At 30.4% G+C, this 24,120-nt stretch overlaps 1 protein-coding gene across 1 annotated transcript in view; it reads left to right on the top strand.

Annotated features, from left to right (window-relative positions):
• LOC142318945 (uncharacterized) overlaps window positions 1-23,307 on the top strand; it is a 35,875-nt gene extending 12,568 nt beyond the window's left edge. The window contains exons 5-9 of the mRNA XM_075355626.1: window positions 200-382; window positions 2,241-2,462; window positions 8,528-8,684; window positions 13,346-13,582; window positions 22,999-23,307. Coding sequence (XP_075211741.1) covers window positions 200-382; window positions 2,241-2,462; window positions 8,528-8,684; window positions 13,346-13,582; window positions 22,999-23,207 — 1,008 coding nt within the window. The 3' untranslated portion in view covers window positions 23,208-23,307. The remainder of the gene's footprint in view (window positions 1-199; window positions 383-2,240; window positions 2,463-8,527; window positions 8,685-13,345; window positions 13,583-22,998) is intronic.
• The last annotated feature ends 813 nt before the right edge of the window (window positions 23,308-24,120 follow it).

Here is a 24,120-nt window from a genome sequence, read left to right as displayed (position 1 = left end):
AATATATTCTTAAACTCAGTAATTATGTAAAAGATGATGTTTAAGTTCTCTGTGAAGCATAGCAAATACATACTATGCTGTGAAGAACAGTGTTCTTTATGTGCTGAACTTATAATTGTTGATAGTTTGTTAGTTTACTAATACTAGAAGTATGTACATTATAAACAATACAAATTAACTTTTAATGTAATTTTTCCAGTTTTACAGTGGTATTTTTGAAATTATGAATAAAAATCAGTACTTATTTAATGGAATAAAAGTAGATGTACTAAAACAACCATTGTGTTCGTTTAGTCCTGATGAAGAATACTACATAGCTGCACAAAGAACTTTGCCCTCTAGTATTAGGATTTACTCAACAGAAAACTTCATCTGTTTAAAGGTATAACAAATTCACACCCTCATTCTTATATTAATTTCTTGACTGTGAAACATGCTTTGTTGTGTGATCATTGTGTTCTATAGTGAGGCGAACTATGGTAATATATACCACAGTGCATTTTAATACTGCTTGTAAGAACAACTGTCTTTTCAATGGAACTCATGTACCTTGTCTAAAATGAAGGTAGTAGGGTTGTTTTTGTTTTTCATTTGGACCTTTCTACCTTCTCAAGCACACCAAAAGGCCTATGTGAAGAAAATCTAGAATATTTACTTTGGTATTTAATAAAAAATAATTCTTTTGTGGTTTTTTTTATCAGAGCCTACTCGATGTGAAAATATTTGAAATTTCTACATAACAATGACAGTTGAAAAATTAATAGTAAATTCAGCTCTCAGAATAATGGTACTTACAATGGTAATAGCAGTAAATGTTACGCAAAAGACTTTTGGGTAAATAAAATACTTAAAGGAACATTTTAATGGCTTACAGGGTTTGATATTGCACATTACATGTAACCAATTCCCTAGCCTTATCATTATGAAAAGGTCCAAATACTATGTGTGTGGTTTCTTTATTTTGATTTAAAGTTATCACCATATAAAATTATTGTTACTGCCATTTCAGGTGAATTATTGAAAGCTTTTTGATGGTTTCATATAATTTTTACTCAGAAATACCTAACTGGTATTGATTTACAACTAAACTGAACACACAATTATAATTTGTAAATTAATTTTTAATTTTATAAGTATTTGTTATTTTAATATAGTAGAAATAACTGAGAAATTTTTACTGTGATAGTACAACAATCTTAAGTAGAATCATGCTTCTTGCTCCATTCTAACATGAAAAGTTCAAGATATTAAATGGAGTGGTCCGAGTTTTCCTGATATGATAGTGACATCAGCTCCATCTTCTGAAAATTTAAGTAAATTCATTTTCCTTTTTGTTTTCTACTTTCCACCTACTGCAGAACTGGGATCTCTTGATGTGTTTTAGGACTGTACTTCCTCCTCTTAATCCGTTTCTTTTACTGAATCAACTTAATAAATAATTGTTCCATTATATGGTTCAGGTCCAGTCTAGTTTTACTTATTATTCAATTTTTTGTTTTTTCCCTACCATCTTTAAATATTACTTTATCAATGTTACGCTTATTTTCTTTACCCTTTAGTTTGACATCCTAAATATTTTCACTTTCCTTTAATTCCTTGTATTTCATTAAACATAAAACATATTGATCATCCGATTCAAAAAAAAAATTTTATTCTCTGGAAAGCTTTCGTAGATTTTTTCATTGATTGAAGGTCTGTGGCCCATAATTAGATGATATTAATGCAACCCAATTCTTAAATTGCCTTAGCCATTACTTTACTAATCAACTTCCAACAAATGTGGCTGACCAAATGGTGTAGTAGAGACCAAATGACCAAAGAAGCATGTTAGCTTGTAGATCATTTAGCCTCAGGTTCAGTACCTAACAAGGGTCTGGCATTTTTCATCTGTTGTTTAATTAATTCACTATCTCATCTTCCTTGTTAAAAAAAAACTGCAAATAAACATTTCCAAGGTCATACAATAAAAAAAACTACTTTGGTTCCAATCAATCTCTTATAATTTTTGGGGAAGAATAACAGTTGTATCATACATTTTGTGAATTTGTAAGAATTGACTACTGCAAAAGAAAATGATTACTAATTTAATAGGTTTTAAGGATTTTCTCATACTCAGAAAAAACCTAAATTCTATTAAGAGTTTTGAAATGTATTGCTTAATCTAAACAAAAATCATATTTGTTTATTTTGCAACTCATTTTAAAGTATGATGTGAAGAAATATATTTTATTCTATTTCAGACATACTCCTGTGAAAATATGCAAGATATTAATTATATTGGTTGGTTCTTTGATTCAGCAAGTTTTTATGTAGTAGAATCAGCAGTAAAACTTGATTTCCAAGTTTGGTCATTAGATGGTAGATTACAACATAAACTCGACTCAAATCTGTTGGAATATGGAATAAGACAAACAGCTCTATCACCTTGTAGTCGCTTAGTAGCAATTATGCAAATGAGAAAGGTAGTTTTATTTACATACTTTTGATTATTGTTTACTTAATACAGGGTTATCATAAAAGAATGGTGCGGTTTTGAACATGGTTTAAATTAAAACAGAATTACTTACAGTTTATGTTTTTATTTTTCAAATTTGTCATCTCAAACATTTTTTTACATAATTAATAAATTTCAATAATTTGAACAAATGTTCAAACGATACTTAACTTCTTGCCAAACATTAGTTAACATTTCTTCTTTAATGGTTGTCATTGCTTCATTACTCCTGTTTTTTAAGTGGTTTAGGTCGCAAATTTTTTGTGTATAAACAACACTTTTGATGTACCCCCACAAGAAAAAATCAAAAGGTGTCAGGTATGGACTCCTTGGAGGCCAAAGTACGGGTCCTAGTCGGCCTATCCATCGATCTCCAAATATTTCGTTCAAAGCGTCCATGACCAATGCATTGAAGTGCGGGGGAGAGCACCATCTTGTTGTAAATAAAGTCTATGAATGTTTTCGAGTTCATCCTGCTGAGGAAAGCAATAATCGGTTTACATGTCAAGATACACAACTCCGTTAATTGTTTTTTCAGCAAAGAAGAAAGGCCCTATTACACGATTTTTCATCACACCACACCAAACATTAACTTTAGGCGAATCGTGTTGTTTCTCAATAATTGCGTGTGGGTTTTCAGAGCTCCATATTCGTGAATTGTGTCTGTTAACACATCCATTCACATGGAATGTAGCTTCGTCTGTAAAAATTATATCATCTAAAAATGATTCATTTTCACTTATTCTGTCCAACATTTCAACAGCGAAATTGTAACGTTTTACACCATCATCGGGTTTCAATTCCTGCAGTATTTGGATTTTATGAGCATGTAATTTCAGTTTTTTATGTAAAACTTTGTGAACTGTTGATTTTGGAATATCTAATTCGACGCTTTGACGGGGTATGGATTTCCCAGGCCTTCTAATTGCTGATTGTGTAATTAGTTCAACCGTTTCGTCTGGTACACTTGGTCTGCCGGTTGATTTCTGTTTCTTAACTGATCCAGTTTCTTCTAATTGTTTGAACCGTGTTTGGTTATTTTTGTGTGGTGGATCTCTTCCGAATTCACGTCGAAACCCACGTTGAACTAAAATTACGGATTTTAATTCAGCCATCAATAAAACACACTTTGCTTTGTCTTTATCCGAGAACATAGTAACTCACTAAACTCACCGCAACAACAATACAAGAACTGACGTTGTGGTTACAACTGCTGATAAACAAACTTTTGGGTTGGAGGCTTTCAGGGATACTAATATAACATCTAGAAATTTCCCTACAATCTTCCTATGAATTACTGAAACTGCACCATTCTTTTATGATAACCCTGTATTTTATTATTACAATTTTTTTTAAATCATACCGTTTCTTAATCTCATTTTTATGAAGTATATTCAATAATTATTTTATTTTCCTTAATTAAAATACACCATTCATCCAAACCATAAATTAGTTTTTAATTTTAACAGATCTGTGCATTGACAGAAAAGCTGAGCATGTGTGCAAAAGAAGCATTATTTTTTGTCAAAATCATGATCACGAATGTGAGAATGGAAGAGCAAATAAGTATTTGAAAAATAACAGTATTAGTTATTGAAATTTCATATTTGTTTATGTAATTAAACATAAAAAAAAAATTATTTTCATTTCTATACTTTACCTTTTCTTCACACCTTTCCACCCTGCTATCACATTGTTAGGATTGCATTGAACTCTCTTACCAAGGATCCATACTGCATTTATTGAAATTTATATCTTGGAGATTACTTTGTGTTTCCATCTTAGTATGTTATTAGTGTTAGCAGATCATTAACTGCTTGATTTAATTATTTAAGAGAATTGAAATGATTCTATTACATTAACAATGGTGTGAGTACTGATGATGTTCTTCTGCTGACTGGCAGGCAGTTCTTTTATACCAATGTTGTTCTAACTGTTCCTGTTTATCTCTATTCTTCGGTATTCTTTTGTTTCCTACAAATTTGATAACTATGAGTGAAATTCAATAGGTTTCATTTAAAAAAAACCTACTCCATTAACCAATATATATATATATTATTTATAATAATATATAATTTGATTAACCAATCAAACAAATAATAAAAATTAAAGAAAAAATCGTATTGATAAAATTTTTATTATTGTTATTATTAACTAAATAAATATAAATAATACTTATGAAACACTGCAAAAAGCATGTTTCTACTTAATATTTGAAATAAAAATAATTATTGAATGAAAATATTGTTTAACATAATCCTAATTAAAAACAGAAAGTTAGCTTAAAAATAGTTTACATGAATTTACAACTCAAAATTGTTCAACTAAAAAAAATTCATTAGAATTAAAGCGAATTTAGCTCATATATATATATATATATATATATATATATATATATACACATACATACACAGTGTTATCACAAAGTTCCCCCGAAACTTTCATAACCTATTCCACTCATGAAAATTATGGGAAACGTTCATGTAGACATATGTCCTAAATTACTTTGTTTGCGAGTTGCAGCTAGTGAAATATTTCGCTCAGATTTCAGCTACCCTGGTGAACTGAGGTCATATTGAAATTTGTAGGAAATTAATTAAGGGACAGAATTAGTGATTTCTTATGGTTTTTGACTTGAAAAATAAAATAAAATAGATCTCAGATCGTATCTGCAGTACTTTTTGAGCAATCTGGTGTGAAGATCAATAAACTGAGATAGAAAACCCTTTTTTCTATGTTTGATGTACAGTACTTTGTTAAATGGATAATAGATATATAAAATTTTTAAACAAAACTTGTAGACAATTTAATTCTAAACAAAATGGTGTAAGATAAGTTACATAAAACAAAGAAATGTTTGAAAAATTAGAATTTTACACTAGTGAACAGTACACTAGACTAGAGAGCATTATATATAACAGTTTATAATAAATGTTCAAAAATGAGCCCATCCCAACTCCGTAGGCGGAAGACACCCACTTATGACGTTACCGGTCACCACACCACCACCTCCATTCCAAGCCCTAAGGGACTTTACCGGAGGTTGTCTTTAGACCCTCTAACTGATTACATCTCATAGTCATCAGCCAAGCCTCAGTCGGGATGCCACTGATGTAAATGCCTCGGCAGACATTTGCATCAGTAAAATACAAATCAAATTTTGCCTTCATGTAGGCCTCAAACAGACATCTTCATATCCAATCTAGCATGATTCCCTAAAACTAACTAACCGAGACTGCAGAAGCGCGGGCCCCGTGCCTAGTCCAAATTTACAACACTGTTCGTAACTGTGAATGCCTCAGAAAACAAATGAGTTTTAAGTTAAATCAGTGATACACTCATACCAATCAAAATTATGTTTTACACAACATAGAAATTCAGACTTGTACCCAAATAACTTGGCCAAATTAGGTCACCTAACAAGGGCAATGTAACCTCATTCTGGTCCACACATGAGCCGGGGACAAACCCCGCATTCTCACCCAGTCCCATCATGGAGTCTTGTGTGGCATTACCAATCATCCCAGAAGCAAAAATCTAAAGGTGTTGGATCAGGCAATCTTGGTGGCCAGAAATATGGACCTCCATGACTGATCCATTTCTCGGGGAAATGATGATTTAAGTAAGTGGAAATGGTACAAGAGAAGTGGGGAGGCACACCATCGTGCTGCAAGTATACTTTGCGTCTCAGTGCTAGAGGAACATTCAGGCAGCTATGGCAATTCTTGAAGAAAATGCAAATAGACCTCAGCATTTAAGCTGCCAGATAATATAAACGGTCAAAACAGCTGATTGTGAAGAATGCTGCACTATATATTGATGCTCAATCGGTGTTGAAAGTTGACTTCCATTATTTTATGAAGATTTATTTCTGCTCATGAATGCTCATGGTGAAAGTTGTTGATGCAATCTCAAATGAAATTTGTCCGTTGTTAAACAAAATGTACTTGTAGAGCTGTCGATTTGTATTCCACCAGTTGCATAACTCCAAGCAAAGCGGACCGTCTCCTGGGTGTAGATGTTGAACTAGCTGTTTATAAGGATAAAACTGGTTTAGTTTAAGTGTCCTCTAAACTGTCAAATGTGAAACTCTGATCCGCTTATAAACATGAGTGTTGATGCCTGGACCGTGCTGAAATGCATCAATAATAATTTCATCAATAAGTGTTGTGCTGGATAGATCATTTGTTGCTGGTATGAATACTATGTAGTAAAACTGTGAAAAATTGCACTAATTTTTTTGGGGATTTGGAATCCTGCGATCCAAGGAACGTACTTCATAGTATACTGTAGCAGCTGTAGCATACCATTACACACACCAAAAATGAATACCATATCAGTGTATTTCTCTGTTGTAAATAAGTATGGCATTACTTCAATGGCAAACCGATCACGTTCTAACTAAAATTCACAGAATCCTTCACTAACGACAACACAGTTCACAATACCCAGTATACTTAATCTGCCTTACTGAAGGACTTAAACATAAATATAGTAATTGTGTATTGTTGAACAGCTGTTGTTATGTTATTGCTAACTTTGAAATAATAATTTTTCAAATAATTTATTGCATTTCTGTCATCAATAAAAAAAAATATGTCATTTACAAATTTTGTTTTACAAATTTTTCAGATCACCAAAAAGGAATTTGGTTTTTGTTTAATTAAATAAGTACTTTTCTTTGGTTTATTCAACTTATCTTACACCATTTTGTTCAGAATTAATTTAAAACAAAGTACTGTACATCAAACATAAAAAACAATGTTTTTATCACAATTTATTGGTTTTCACTCCAGGTTTCTCAAAAACTACTGCAGCTACGGTTCTGGGATCTATTATATTTGATTTTTCAGGTCAAAAATAAATCACTAATTCTGTCCCTTAATTAATTTCCTAAAAATTTCAGTACGCCTCATTTCACCAGGGTAGCTGAAATCCAAGCAAAATCTTTCACTAGCTGTAATTCACAAATCAAGCAGTTTAGGACATATTTTTACGAAAATTTTCTATTATTTTCACAAGTAGATTAGGTTATGAAAGTCCTGATCAGTCAACTTTGCCTGGAAAATCACAAAATTAGTTTATCAGTAACATAATTTTTAAAAATGTCCAGAATAAACAGGTAATTGGGAAACTTTTACATTAACATGATGCAGAAATTTCATTGTTAATTTATGAGAGTTTGGATTTTAAATTTTGTGTAAAGCTTTTTTATTAAAATTTTCTATCAAAAGAACAATAATAATTATAGCCATTAAATTTTATAAAAGGGGTGATATTTCTTTCATTTGGGGTTCATGTTATCTTGGTCTTTCTTGAGTTAACTTTTTTTATCTTATGCAAATCTATATAAGGGCATAGGTCGTCAGTATTCTGAGCTGGAAGACTGAATTACTTAGACTGCTTTAAAGCTAATTTTCCACTTTCAATTAAGTTTCTACATCATGTTATTAAAATAAGCTTTGCAACTGTCTAATTAATCTTTATTGTCCACATTTTTTTAAACTTTGATGTAGTAAACTAAATTTGTAATCAGTTTCCAGACACAGCTGCAGGTTTACACTTGCACTTTAATCACTCATTAGGCTATTTCTCTTGTTTCTGGTCTATAATAAACCAAATTCTTTTTGATTCTATTTTCAATCTTACTTTTAATTAGGCAGTCAGAGATGGAATAATATTGTTTTATTATTCCACCAAACAGTTTTTTAATCTATTTTCCAATTTCAATAAGAGTTCTATAAAATTATATTTCATAGATGTTATGTCATCAGTTCTTTTTTTTTATAAAAACAAGAAGTACTTTTTTGTAAGTATTGTGTATTTAGTTAATTGTTATTTTATCATAATTGGTTTTTCTTTCATTTTTATTCTTTAGTTCCTTTTGATTACATTCATTTTTTGAAAGGGCCATCTAGTTGTAAACAATGTTTTTTGTTCATGATTTTTAAGAATTTTTTTAATTTTGAGCTGATTTCAATAACTTTATCTCTTTTTTGTATTATTGTATTTATTAAAATGTTGCTGTTTCAGACTGAAGTACTGTTATATGACACGCTAACTTGGAAAAAATCAGCTGCCTTACAGCATTCTAAAAGTAATTTTAAAAGAAAAGGTAAAATTATAATTTTAGATAAATTACATGGAGTATATTCAAAGCACACGTCCCACTCATATAACTGGTATTCATGTAAGTTAAGTTTTATAATAAAATTAAATATATTACATACTGTTATTAACAGCATTGCATACAACTAGCTAAGTTTAATCCATTTCTAGCCCACTCATTTTTATATACATATGAGGTTTAGTAAAAATGTATCCAGCCGTAGGCTATGAAAAACATAGCTTACCTAGTGGTTTCCAGTCCTAATTTCCTTCAGTATCATCCCTTTGCAACTTTACAAACTTAACCTAGCAATATTTTCCATTACTGGAAACATTTTTTTGTTGGTTCTTTTGGAGTAGCTACCAGCCATGTCATATTCACATTTATGTCTTTGGGACTGTTGAATCGAAACATTAGCTACTTAAGCTTGGGGAACGACCAGGTTCTTCAAGGAACCTGAGGAATTCTGTGTTTAGCTAAGAAATCCTTAACTAGATTTGTCAAATGGGTGCATACATTATCGTGATACAACTGTTATTCGTGATTCCCACAGGTCTGGTCTCTTGTACAAAACTGCAACATAAAGATGAAGAATCTTCAGATAGTATTGTTTGTTGAGAGTTTGGACTTTTGGTGTGTATTCATGATACACACTTTTGTAGTAGTAAAAATAATTATCAGCTCTTTCACTTTGCTTCTTATTTAGTTTGTTTTCTTCAGCTTTGGGAATAATAGTGATTTGTACTGGAATGACAAGCTTGTTTCTGGATCATATCCAATATTCGTAGTTATGATGGTTAGGATCACTAATTGTGCACTCTAGCACATCCTGTGCAACACAGGGGAGCAGAAAATGTTTGGACCCCTAAAATTTCCCCCAAACACAATTTTTTCAATCAGAAATTTCCCCAAAACTAAGGCGAGAGTTTATTACATCTTACCGACCAATTTATTGTATGTGATGAGTTATAAAAAGAGAAGTAACAAAAATACATAGGTTGCAGACAATTTATTCAAAAAATTCTTGTAAACAAGAAATACATTAATAATCCACAACTCAACAAACACAGTAGTCTAATATTGGCTGTATTGTGATGGCTTCATGGGAAGATGACCACTGAAGAGGGAACTGAAATAAAATATATGGGCTAGGCTTAATCCAAGAGACATGTTAAAAATAGATTACTTACTTATTAAGCTAATTATTAGAATACAAATCAGCACCTGAGAGGTAAATAGTCATAAATCCAATGTAAATCCGATGGAGTTACCATCATTCACCTCTCAGGTGCTGAAATTTATCCTTTTTTATTTTTAGAACATACATAAATATTGTAGGGCTAATAAAAAATGTGCTGATTTGATGTCTGTAGGATTATTTAACTATTTTGTTATTTAACTATTTTGTTGTATTACAGGTAATGAAAAATTGTTTTAATATTATGATAAAATTAATAACACTAAATAAAAACAATTACCTGTAATGAGTACAGTGATGATTATCAGTTCAAGTCATTAAGAAAAGGCAGCCTTCCTTTATCTTTGTGGAGACTGTCAATGACTTTTGATGTTTTGAATATTTTTATTTAATTAGTTGAGGAAAATCTTGTAAAATGGTATTTTACACCATTAGTGTCGATCCAAAGATCTCTTTAAAAGGTGTGATGAATGGGAGGATCATTCCATGAAATGAATACTTCTTGAAATAAAGTGTTAAATTTTACATTTCGGTTGTGCAGATGGTTACCAATGACTGATCCAACAGATTCACATACAGTCTCACTATAGATTTTTAAGCACTTTTCAAGGAGGAGAATTATTTCTCAGATTTCAGCATTAACTTCAGTGTTGGTAAATAGTTCTTTGATCACTGTTGTCTTGCTCAATTAAAGATTTTTCATTTGAAGAATCAAGTATTTTTTTGAAAAATTGTGAGTTTGCAAGATTGCTCTTCATCATTTTTAGCTGTAAAAAAAGAACATCAAAGTTGTACCCTCAATTTTTATTGATCCATTTGTTAAAATTGGTAAAGATTCAAATGTATTTGCCTCTGTTTCTTCTGCTATTGTTAGAAACTTACTACTAAAACATTGTCTCATGTTTTTTATAATAGGAGGCTTATGAATTTTCATTTTAAGTCGATTTGGCAATGCTACACAAAGGTTTTATAGTTTTTTCTAGTATTTGAAGGTTTTTTCATTTGAATAAATTTCTTCTCCATCTTGAAATCGTTTCTTAGATTATCAGGTAGTAAGCAAGCAGGTAGTAAGTAAGGTTATAAACATTGTTATTTAAGTTTTCAACCTATTTAAAAAGAGATGGAAAATTCTCCTCACTTAATTTTTCATTTCAATTTCCATTTTCTTCAGTATGTTTTTCAGTGAATTCTAATCAAAAACTGTCCAGATACATATGTTTACATTTTGTGTGGTGCAACTAAATTTCATCACTAATTCTAAAATAACAATTGTCCCAAGTAGCTGGTAAATGAATTCAGGTTTAGAAAATTTTATTAGCTCTACTGAGTACTTTTTAGTTGGTGTTTTTGCCTTTTTGGATGCACTTAGTTTGCTTTTTTTTGCAAAGCAATGAAAAATAATATGAAATCTCTTAGAAATGTTCTGCAAACTCTCAGTTCAGTCTGAACAAAACGGGTTTGTTGGAATGATTTAGGGTTTAAAAAACTCACTTGTAGTTCATCTACTAATGTAATTAATTCCTCATAGCCAGTTACCAGTTGTAATATTTCATTACATTTTCTACTGTTTGAGCTTGCCAGTTAAATCAAAAAGAAGTGTTGCGTTTGTGAACGTCATTTAAAACACATTCTAATCTATGTGCTAAGTTCCACATAGGGAGACAGAAGTCATGGTCGACCCCTTCACAAAGCAGGGCCAGTTTTTTTATCTAAAGCTAGATCAAAATATTGTCTATCAAATTTCATGCCATTTAACTGTTCTTTTATTTTAATATTAAAATTCTCAATAGCACATTCAAGTTTCTGAATAAGAACATTACCCTTGTGTAAAATGCCACATGGTAATATAGCAATAATAATACAAACCTGAACACCATCTACTAATGTGGTCAGACATGTAATCTGAAATGTACGGTGAAGTTTGGTTATTTTATCGGTAGTAACAGATAATAAAGACAAACGGTTTGCTATAGGATTTTTAGTACCCAAAAAATCCAAAATTTTTTCATGGTAAAAAATATTTTTTTCTGAATTCTCTGTGGAATTCCTTGGAGTGATTAAGCTCACCAATATCAGCATCATTTAATACATTTAGATTTAATAATTATTTTTCTAAAATCGATCCTTTCAGAAATTTAATAATCCTCTGGTGATTAGACTTAATAGTCTTGAAAGATATTTCCCACTCTTACCTTCTTTAATCTTTTTGTGTTCTTTTTGCAAAATTATATTTCTTTTCTCAGTTGCTTCAAAAAGTCAGTACACCATTTATGAGCAGGTGATTAATTAAAGCAAGTGGTCAATTAAATGGGTTTAGAAATTTCAAAACTGAACCAGTTGAATTTGGTGTTCATTTAGTAGAGAGAAAATACCAAAGTGCCAGATTTAAGAACCACTACTTCCTTAGAAATGGTTTTATAATGCTCTACACAAGGAGAGCAATGTACTGTGCCCATATGTTCTGCTAAGTATGACAATATCTGGAAGCGATTTGCTTATCCTAATTAATTTTAGTTTTGCTTCAAATTCTTTATTTATCTCAAATGGAGTGTTGGCCTGGACCAGTGAACTAGATGGGTCTATTTCAATAGTTTTAATCTGATTCGGTTTTAATAGTTCATCAACTTTTTTATTAAGGCCGATATCGCCTGATTTATAGTTGATAACTGTTCAAAAACATGATAAATAGTTGGTCTGTTAGAGATAGACACGTTATCGCCAACATCGGCATTGTTTTACCCGCAAGATAAGTCCGATTCTGTACAAAGTGATTATGAGTCATCAAGTTTTATTTGTTTGTTTAAAGGTTCATTGCTACTTATTTCATCATCACGAGTTTTTGTTTTTAAAAATACAGAAATACTAACTTGATCTTTAGTTCCTGGTTTTTCATTTGGGTGTTTATTTACAAAATGATTTCCAAGTTTATCGTGTTTGCTACACCAGTCACAAAACGCACAGTTTACGTCTTATGTTTAAATGTCGACACAGTTAATGTAAAATTATGATATTTTATACTCACTATATTGTATATTGTGTATATCACTTAAATCTATTAAAAGTCACTTAACTACTTCACTATTAGAATAAAATCTTTTAATGCTGGCATTGTGTTGCAGTTCACATTCCTTGGAACAAATTGTTTATTTTTAATAACAAGGCCACTGTCAAATTAAAACTGAAGTAATATATGAACTATGTATGCTAATTTACAACAGACACTACTTGAATTAGAAGGCAACAGTATCATGCTGCAATGGAAATGTTTACAAAATAATTATGCTAATTGGCCAACAGTTTCCATTACTGATTGATTTCTAACCCGTATGTTGTTAAATGTTAAGAGTTCTAAAATATTTTTAACTGAAATATTATTAATTATCTGAACAGTAGAATGTTTATGGTCTAATAAGAACCAATATGATTTTTCAATATCTACAAATAGTCTGTTATTTGTTTTATCATTTTTATTTTTTGTTTTAACTTTTAAGGCAAAACACCTTTAACAAGTATGTTTATTTTTATAAATATTTCACTTTTTCAGATAAAAATGAATTTGGTAATTTGAATACTGGTAAATGCTCACAGATATCTAAAAATAAAATTGAAAAGGTTTTCAGTAAGCAGCATTATATGGGATTCAGCTCTTGTGGACAGTACCTGGCAACGTACGACCCATACTTTCCTCACTGTATTTGGATATGGACTCTTTACGCACAAGAAGTCTTGTGTGCAATAATTAAATTAATTTCAGATGACTTAGGAAAAAATTTATTTCCTGGTAATTAAAATTGTTTATATTTTTAGTTATTTAGTTTCTCGATTGAAATAGCAATAACAGAAGCACAGACTGCATTTAGTTTACTTAATTAATGCAACTCTTCTGAAAATTTGTTATTCCTTCGAAATTTATGACCAGAAGGATAGTTATTGTACAAATATATTTGTTACATCAAATTGGTATATATATATCAAATATACATTACCAACAACTGGATTAGCTACCAAGATACAAAAATTAACTAGACTCATAATATGTAGGCAATAAGTGGGACACAATAAAATGAAAAACTTATAATAGTAGGCCCATCTACTGTCACAAAGCAATGCAATACGTTTTTATCCAACTTTCAGATAATTGTTGTATACAGACTGCAAGGTTCTGTTCTCACTTACACAACTACCTTTTAACTCAATTATTTTATTTTTGCATTGCATGTCAAGTGACAAACATGTTGATGTAATTATACATTTATATAGACAGAAGTTAAAAAAATGAAATATTGGATCCATCCTTTATAAGTAAAATTATTAACGAAACAGCATTTGTGGCAGCCAAAGGACTAAAAATACTTTTAGATGGGAAATTTTAACCTTTCCACTGAATATCTAGGGAATTTTGCATCAGGCTGGTGGAAGAACTTTGACCTTGTGTAAAAGTTTTAAAACCATATTTTTTAAGGTTTATAATTATTTTTTTAAATTATTTTATAATATCTGTACGCAATCAGTCAATATGTAAAAATCCCCCAAAAAAATAAAAAGAAACTGCAGAATCACAGTTGCTTTGAAACAAGGGTAGATTGGTTTTATGGCATTTAGTCACAAACAATTAAATCTAGATAGCATTGCAGTTGCAATGGTGGACGAGTTCTGGTTTAAATGTACTGGGATTGATACGCAACTCAAATGCAATCCTCTCTTTGGCTGCAACAGCAAGCAAAGAACCATAGAATTAAAGATAAATCAAGAGAAGTTGTAAATGGGATTAAATATGTTAACCTGTTGAAAATCTTAAAAGAAATCACTAGCTCTGGTTGATGCAGATATTTCCCAGCTCTATTATTGATATAGAAAGGTATAAATTTACTTACGACCTTGAATATGTCAGTAAATTCATCCTATCATATAATTCCAAACATATGCATAAGAGAATATTAAGAAAAGTTATTTCCAAAAGATGAGCAACTAATAATAGGATTTTTAAATTTAAAACACCTACTACAATTTCTTCAGTATTTCAGTTTTACTATTTATTAGTGTCTTAAAACAGAAAAAAATTAAAGAAATAAAACCAAATTACAAATTCACTAAAAATAATATTTCTTCAAATATTTTTTTTTAAATGTTAGAAGTCTACAACAAATTAAAAACATTACTTGCAGTTTAATGATTCTCAATTTAGTACAGACTTCAAAATGGTTTGACAGTTTGCATTTTTAACACAGATTGGTTTTATAATTTTTTTTTTGTTTATTTTATAATTTTATATTATTGTTTTATTTGAATTCAGAAAGATTTAGAAAAATTCATTACCCAAAAAACAAAATACCACTTTTAACTAATAAAAGAAATGAAGAAATAGAATCTAAAAAAGAAACTACACCTGAATGTGAGCTAAGGCTATTTGATTGTGAGAATGTCACAAATGTCACATGAATTATGTCACATAATTTATGTCATTATGTCATAATGATGTCACATCATTATGACATATCAATAATCCAATATTAAGCAACGATGGCAAAAATAAAGAAAATGTTTCCAATTCATTTATTTATAAAATATATATTTTTTTAAGCTTCCTCTTAAATTACACTGATAAACAAAACAAAAAAGTTTAATGTTTCTCTAAATGTGATACCATTTCTTGAATTGCTTTTTTGCGTACATTACATATCTGTAAATACAATTTTTCTATCGCCCTTAGTTTTAAATAAATTATGCTTCAAAAAAATTAAGGGAAAATAGATAAAAATCCATATAATTTATAATTTTGCATGGCCATACCTGTATCAGAATGATTTCGCTGTTTCGTTTTATTATTATCAGTGTTATTTGTAAAATATCTTTCAACAAGATCACCCCTCTCGATAAACTTCCTCTACAAAATAAAAAAAATAAAAATCTGTCAATTTGGTAAAGATTAAGATTATTTTAATGTATTAACAATGCCTCGCAGTTGCATTAATCCAAACAACTTCTGCTGCATCTATGGTGAGGTAACGTTGAAATCTCAGAAAAGAAATATAACTCTACTGACAAAAAAGTTGTTTGAATTGTATTTTGGATGTAAATTAGGTGACCAGGACAAATCTTGGACTCCTGATATTTGCTGTGCTTCTTATGTAATGTTGTTGTCTTCTTGCTAAATGGATCTCGTCACATGCTATTGCTATTTGCAATTCCAGTGGTTTGGAAGGAACCGAAGGGTCACACCACAGACTGTTATTTTTGTGTAATAAAAATATCTGGGATAACAGCTAAATCTAGACTTACTGTTAAATACCTTGCTATTCCCCCTGCCTTGTGGCCAGTGCCAGATAGCCAAGAGCTTCCAATTCCAGTACCACCAGAAACATGGAACTTAGATGTAGATGAAAATGTTGAATCTTGTGCCGACTTATCAGACAATGAAGAAAGAGATCATAACTTTTTAGAAAGTAGATATACTGAACCCCATTTAATTAATCAATCAGAATTAAACGATTTGGTTCATGATCTAAATTTATCAAAGAATCAAGCAGAAATATTGGCATCAAGACTGAAAGGATGGGATCTTTCATAACCAAAAACTAAAATAACTGCTTTTCATTGCAGATAGTCAGAATTTGGAAATTCTTCTCTCAGTACAAAAACTTAGTGTACTATAAACTAAGTAAGTAACTTAGTATACTTTTTATTGAGTCGTCAAAGTCTAGTTTTTGAAATCTATTCTACTTCACATTGGAAATATATACCCATCAATACCATTAGCATACACGCTATTCACATGAAGGAGTCTTATGAAACTTGTATTGAGCAGGATTCAGTATGAGAAATATTTGTGGAAATCTGAAAGTAATAGCATTTTTACTTGGACTGCAACTTGGATATACTAAGTTCTGTTGCTTTTTGTGCAAGTGGGACAACGACAGGAAAAACCATTACATAAAAGAGCAGTTGCCAAAGAGAGAGGTCTGACTGTAGGAAAGAAGAATGTTGTCAGTCAGGTATTAATAAAACTAGAAAAAGTTTATCTTCCGCCGCTATATATTAAGCTAGGTTTATTCAAAAAGTTTGTTAAAGCAATGGATCGTAATGGTGCAGGATTTCAGTTTCTAAAAAACAAATTCCCTAATATAAGTGATACTAAAATAAAAGAAGTATATTGTTGGACCTCAAATAAGAAAACTAATGAGTGATCCAGCATTTGAAAAATGTTTGAATGACTTGGAGGTTGCTGCATGGAAATCAATTTAAAATGTGATAAACAACTTCCTTGGAAGCCATTAGGCTGATAACTACAGAGAACTTGTGAGTGAACTCCTTCAAAACTACAAAGAACTTGGGTGTAACATGTCACTCAAAATCCATCTCTCACATTCACATCTGCATTTTTTCCCTAACAACCTTGGTGCTATCAGTGATGAACATGGAGAACGCTTTCACCAGAAGATATCTACAATGGAAACACAATACCAGGGAAATGGAGCCTAAAAATGTTAGCTGACTACTGTTGGAATGTAATAAGGGGTCTACATGCAGCAGAAAATCCAAAAGAAATAAATTTTAAGCGAGTACCAAAATGTGTGTAATGTATTGTCATATTACGTTCACCATACATTTTAGTTTCAAAAGAAATTTCAATTACAAAAAAACTGAGCCCAATACAAAAAATCCATTAACATGTATGAAATCAGCATTAAAAATACTATAAGAAACAGCCATTCACTCTCATTTAACGAACAAAAAATTAAATTTTGTTGATCAGTGTAATTAACACTCTGCCTAATAGATCAAGTTTATTTCTCAACAGAGTTCTCGCATTTTTTATAATTCCAACCATCTCATCTTCCTTGCTAAAATATGAGTAAGAGCATGTCCAAGGTATAAAAATAAAATTCTGTCAAAACAATACATTTTACATGTTCAACAGGTCATCCAGTTCTGTAAGTAGGTCATCTGAAGGTTGTCCAATGTTAGGGTTTTGAATAATTCCTTTCTCTTGATCTATATATATTATCAATCTTTGATTATAAAAGTTTTGATTTCATAAGATTTCACTCTGAAAAGAGCCCTCTTTATAATAAGTAATATTTTGGGCTGTTCCTTCTACAACAATCTTTCATCCAAAGCAACCTCTTTTTTGGGAAAGTAGATAGAAGAATTTCAGTGAAGTGAATAAACTATGCTTTTTACTTTAAAATACTGGTCAAGTAAAGTAAACCCTTGAGACTAAGTGAATAACCTTTTACTAATACTTATAAGTAAACACTTGTAATATTTGTAGTTGTCCGAGTATTTGCGAGTAGTTTTCCCATTTTGCTTTTACTTATCCAGTATTCTCTTTACTTATCAAGTAAACACTTATATGATTCATATCCTGTACATCATGTTCAGACACTTTTGTCTATACATCAAATGTTTCTCATGTTTTAATCAATCCAGCACTGTTTGCATGCCAGTCTTTTAGCAAACATCATCATGTCTAGTGAAGAGATTAATTTCGAAGTACAAGAACCAGTAGAGCCATCTGCATCAGAATGTATTTGGTAAATATTCTTAAAGACAACACCGTTGTTTTAGACCGGTCTATGAGTTCTAAAAGAATTGTTGCCAAAGAAAAAGCATAGAACATTATTCAGAAGGAATATCAGAAAAGTGCGGGAAGTCAATTACAGTAGAAAAAAAAAAATTTTAAATAACATGAAAACAGACCTTAAAAAGAAAACTGACAAAAATAAAAGTTGAGTTGATAAAAGTTGACAAAAATAAAAAACTGACAAAAATAAGAGCAGTGAAATTACTAAAATGGGAATCAAATCTCCTTGAGTTACTTGAAATTCAAGAAAATCCTGTATTGCATCAGATACCGGGAACAACCAATGTAGGAATTGAAAGTAGGATTCAAGAAGATACCCCAATTCAGTCTACTAACAAAATTGCTAACAAGTCAGCAGACGAAAATCATTCAAAATTAGGACAGCTTGAAAAGCGTAAAAAAGAGACAACATTGGGACACTGATGAAACAGCAGATCTATCAAACACTGATCTTCAACGACTCGTTCTCAATGAGCAGCTGAAACTTGCAAGTATGCAGATGAAGAGAGAGGGAATAAAATTAAGGCAGAGGAGACAGAACTGGAACAAGAGAAAATAAAATTACGTCAGCTGCAATCATCTTCAACAGAACGGTGCGAAGTTATTGAAGAGAACAGAGATTTTGATCTCAGCCAATACATATTGTTGAAGTAATCCTTATTTTGTATTTCTGTAAAAAAATTATATATTTAATTTTGTATTTGTAAACCTTAATAAAATAAAATAAAAACCTATCACTTCCAAAAAAAAAAAATTAAAAATCCATTTATACTTGTGGGGGCCGTGTGCGTCTGTGTGTTACATGCTCATTCATTCGCAGGCACACACACCAGTATAAAATAGAAATATCCAGTATAAATGGTTAATTTTGTTTTTTCTCTTTATTTATTTTTCTCCTGTTATTTATACTTATTACATTTTTTTATGTACAAAATGAGGTAAGAAAAAGGGTAACAAATTTATAATAATAATAAATTTTATTAAAGTTTTTAATAAATGATAAATATAAAAAATAGTAAAATGATAAGGAGTTTATTCCAAATCATTTTTCCAACAACAAAGCCATGATTTCATTTCTTCTTGTCTGCCCTCTGAGACGAATTCCATCCTTTTCAACTTCTTCTGATTCTTCATTTTCATCCTCTTCTCTTTCATAATTGATATTTTCTTCTAACTCACAATATTCGTCATTTAAATGTTTCGCAACATTGTGTAAAACAGAACATGCCACAAATACTTTCAGAATTTTTCCCAATTTTACACGAACAAGATTCGCCAATATCGGAAACCGTTTCTTAAGTTGACCAAAAATGCGTTAAATAACAACTCTTTCTTTAGAATGTTGTTTATTGAACACTTCTTCCTGCCTGTTTCCCGCTGGTTTAAAAGGTGTTATTAACCATGGGGCAATTCCGTACCCACTGTCTCCCAAAAGGCATACTGTACCATTAAATTTAGTCATGGTTTGGCAAACACTACTCCATCTCTAAATGCGACTGTCATGGGAGCTACCCAGCCAAGAAGCATCAACGCTAGTGATTTTTTTCAGTGGAATCACATGTTACCTGAACGTTGATGCTGGGATACTTCTTACGGTTTATGTAACAGTCTCCTTAGCGTGCTGGTTTATTTATTTATTTCTAAGTGCGTGCATTCCACAGCACGTATTACGCTCAGCATTTTAAAGCGAGAACTCCATTTTCTCTTGGCTTCATTTAACTCATGAGCATTCTGTGGAAAGTGAATCCACCCAGATGCCTTTTCATTTATTTTGTTCAGAACGTAATCGAAAGTTTTGCATACTGTAGAACAGTAAATCCCGAAGTCTTCACTGACACCGTTTTGAAATTCAGGGTCTGATAAGTGCCGCAAAAATACTTCCATCTTCTGTTGTGATGACAGATCACCTCCTCGCTTTTCATTACTTTCTTCCAAAAAAGCGTTTGTCAAAAATTCTACTGATTCTTTTGTAAAAGGAATTCTTCATATCTTCTTCGACTCAATGCTCGCCTTTCTTTGTAAGTTTTTGGTTGACGAATGTTGACAAAGGCAGCCATACCAAGTATAAAAAATTAAATGAAAGTTTGATAAGGTTACTAAATAGCTACCTTGAAATTCTACCAGTAAGTACTTGAATACTCTTCCGAACTTAGGATTTTATTCACTCGTTTTAAGTAAAGTCTGACCGGAATCAGTAATTGTGTGTAGTTACAAGTCAACGCTTGATAAGTAAAGGTTATTCACTTCCCTGTTTTACAAGTAAAGAGAATACTTGTCAAGTATTTGGTTTACCGTTGTTTATTCATAGAACTGCAAGTAAACACTTGTATAATTGCAAGTAAAAGTAAATACTGGTTTTTATTAACTTCACTACTTATGATATCTCATTGCTATATAGAGACATTTTTATCATTTGTTCCTGATAACGTGAAAACTATTGAACCAACTATCATAAAATTTTAACTGTCTTTATGATTCCCAGAATGTTTAACCCATTTCAAACTTCACCAATCTCATTGTTATATAAACCATAAGTAAAAAATACATTAAAAAAATGATATGGAACTTCTTTACTAAATTTAATGTCATTTTCTACATTGATAGGTATTGTCTGTGATTATGTAGACTTCTTCAGATAGTTATTATGTGATTTACTAAATATAATGTCATCATCCAATTGACGATAACCTGCAAGAACTCATCCACATGGAATTAAAGTGCCCTCTGTAAATCTTTATATCCTTAAACGAGAACTTCCATTATAATAAGCAATAAGTATAATCAGCTTAAATTCGACTTTTAACTCTGTATTAATGTTTCATAACACCTAGGTCAGTGAGTTCACAGATAGAAAGATCTTCTAGGGCTACTAGAGTTTATGACTATAGGCATGAATCTACACAAAAGCATTCTTAAAAACAAAGAGCAACATATAGGGTTCAGCTTAAAATCAAGTTCGACCTTTGAGAAATATGTAGGTAATATGATTAAAATAATACTAACCATCAGAACCATTACAAAAATAGATTGATGCAACTTCTAGACTTTGCTGAGCCAGTGGCAAAATAGATTTTTAACTTAAACATCCTACTGATTTCATAAAAAATTGATTTTAGAAAAATATCTAAATGTCTTATTTCATTTTTTAAATTGAACATACCTATAAATATAACTTGACAGCCCACATGTAATTACTAAATAAATATTTCCAATTTTTGAAGTTGTATACAGATATAGCACAGGGTATGCTGGCTAGTGATTTTGAGCAATTTTTTTTATTCATTTTAGGAGGAAGAACAAATTAATTTTTTTTAGATGATTAATTTGTAATATAAGCTTGAGGCAATGGAATATTGTTTGAAAATGTTGAAGTATATGAAAAATTTCAAGACTTGCCAATATTTGAACTTGGAACCTTCTGGACGGTGATATCTTAGGTTCCACGATGGAGCATGGGGATTATGTCTAAAATGTAAAACCAAAGATAATAACTTGAAACAATTTTAAGACATAAGGGTTACCTGATCTGATGGTTGAAAACATTGATTATCATTTCTTTGTAGAATGTAAAGTAATTATAAACAAATTATATTTTATCATTAACCAGAGCTGTAATAAAAAGTTATCTTTAGCTCCCTAAATTATGAACACATTCAAAGAGCATCCACCATATTTTCTGACTCCAGCATTATACTTTAAAGGTTTCTTTACGCACATATGGGTTTTACACTTTATCCTTTAAAAATAATAATAATATTAAAAATAAAATAACTATATATCTACAGTTTTTATGTAATAAATTGACATAATACTCTATATCAACTAACCAGCTCCTAATACTACTATTAATTAGTAAAGCTATGTACCTTAACTTAATTCATATGTAAATTTTCATCAACAATTAATTTTAATTACTTTAAATTTACTGAAATATTTTTATACCTGTAAATAAAACTTCTAAACAAAAATTTCTTAGGAAGATTTATACTTTAACATGCACAAAAAGTACATAAATTTTTTATAAAAAAAAAATTATCAAAAACTTATTGACCTGTTTGTTGAGATAAACATCACCCATTCATTCTGATTTTTTACATCCATTATAAACCTACTGTAAAAATTGTTGTATGAAGACTGAAGCATGTGTTACCGGTCTCATCTAAATTTATTGAAATGCTTCTTAAAACTTGCTCGTTCTTGGGTAGCAAACTAATAATGCCAATCTGGTAAGATAAAAAAGTGATATAGATCATATTTTAGGCTCAACTTTTATTTTATATGTTAGTCTGTTTATAGTAACTTTTTTCTTAAATTCAGATTTCTCATATTTACATATTTTAATTAATCAGTTTATATCTTCTGAGAAGAGTATAAATCTATCTATGGATTTTTTTAAATTTTGTTTATAGTTCTTGAGTTATTCCAGTAATCATAAAATGTTAAAACACCTTCAAAAGTTTTATAAATAATTCACAGATCAGATTAAACAGACCATGAAAAAAATGTGCCTAAAAAATAAAATTATGTAGGTGGTTGTGTTATATTTAAACTTCTGCCTGATAAATATTAACTGTGTAACTAAAAACATTTTCTTTTTTCAAATTATTTTACAGATATACAATGGCATCCGACCAAAGCATACCTAGCAGTAGATATGGGTACTTATGTGATTATATGGAATCAAAAGACGCAGACTACTTTCTTAATAAACCACAACTCTGGAACAACTATTAAAAGTAAATGGTCCAATACAGAAAATTTACTTATATCAATCTATACATACAATGACTTATGTCTGGCAGTTGAAATCAGCAAAAGTTAAATAAGCTAACATTAACAATATTAATATAAGTTCACATGTATTCATTTTTTTTGTAATCTTTAAGAAAATTTGTAATTATAAACTCCAAGCTTTTATTTATTACCACAACATTATCTTAATGACTGAAAAACACTTATTTATTTATTGGATTTTAAATAAAAGCATTCTTTATAAACAATAATTTTGTATATATTTTTATTTTTCTGCGCTTTTTCCTCTGTATGAAAAGTGATGAAAATTATTTAAAACAACTAATCATCTTTGTTGCTGCTACTGACCATCCTCATGAATTGGTGCTTCTTTTCTCATCCTGGTATCAGCTGTTAATATAGGAAAATTATTTTTTTTACACACACATTTACAGTGTCAAATAAGAATGTTTGATATAAATGGTATTTGTTTATTTGAATATTATTCTTTGTGTTATTAATAATATTAAAGTTAAGACGCGAATCCTTTTTGGTGAATGTGTAAAATATCAAGCTCATTTGTCAATATTAATAGATTTGTGATTTACATCTACAAGTTGTAGTGGCGAACTTCTAAGATTCATTGAATTGTTGAAGCTACATCCTGTTTGATCCAATTTAGAATATAGTGAAGTCATAGCAGTCTGGTTTACATGTTACAGTTCATTTATGTTTGGATATTGTGTATACTGCTTTTTACTGTTTTATTTATTGTTCTGTAAACTATGATGTATCCAGCTTTGTAATTTATGAGTTATTTTCATTGAATCTTTGTTAATGTGATGTATTTTTTGTTACATTTATCTTGGATTTTATTTTCATTTATTTTGTATAGGAGTGTTGTTACGTCCATTAATAAGAATTAAGTGTTTTATAACATTGAGTTCTAACTGATCTTCTGGTGACATGGATGTCAAGCTTTGCATCAGTCAAGTTTATTATTT

Source organism: Lycorma delicatula, chromosome 2 (assembly GCF_047948215.1).
Source record: "Lycorma delicatula isolate Av1 chromosome 2, ASM4794821v1, whole genome shotgun sequence".
Lineage (NCBI taxonomy): Eukaryota > Metazoa > Arthropoda > Insecta > Hemiptera > Fulgoridae > Lycorma > Lycorma delicatula.
This window is presented reverse-complemented; position numbering and strand designations above follow the sequence as displayed.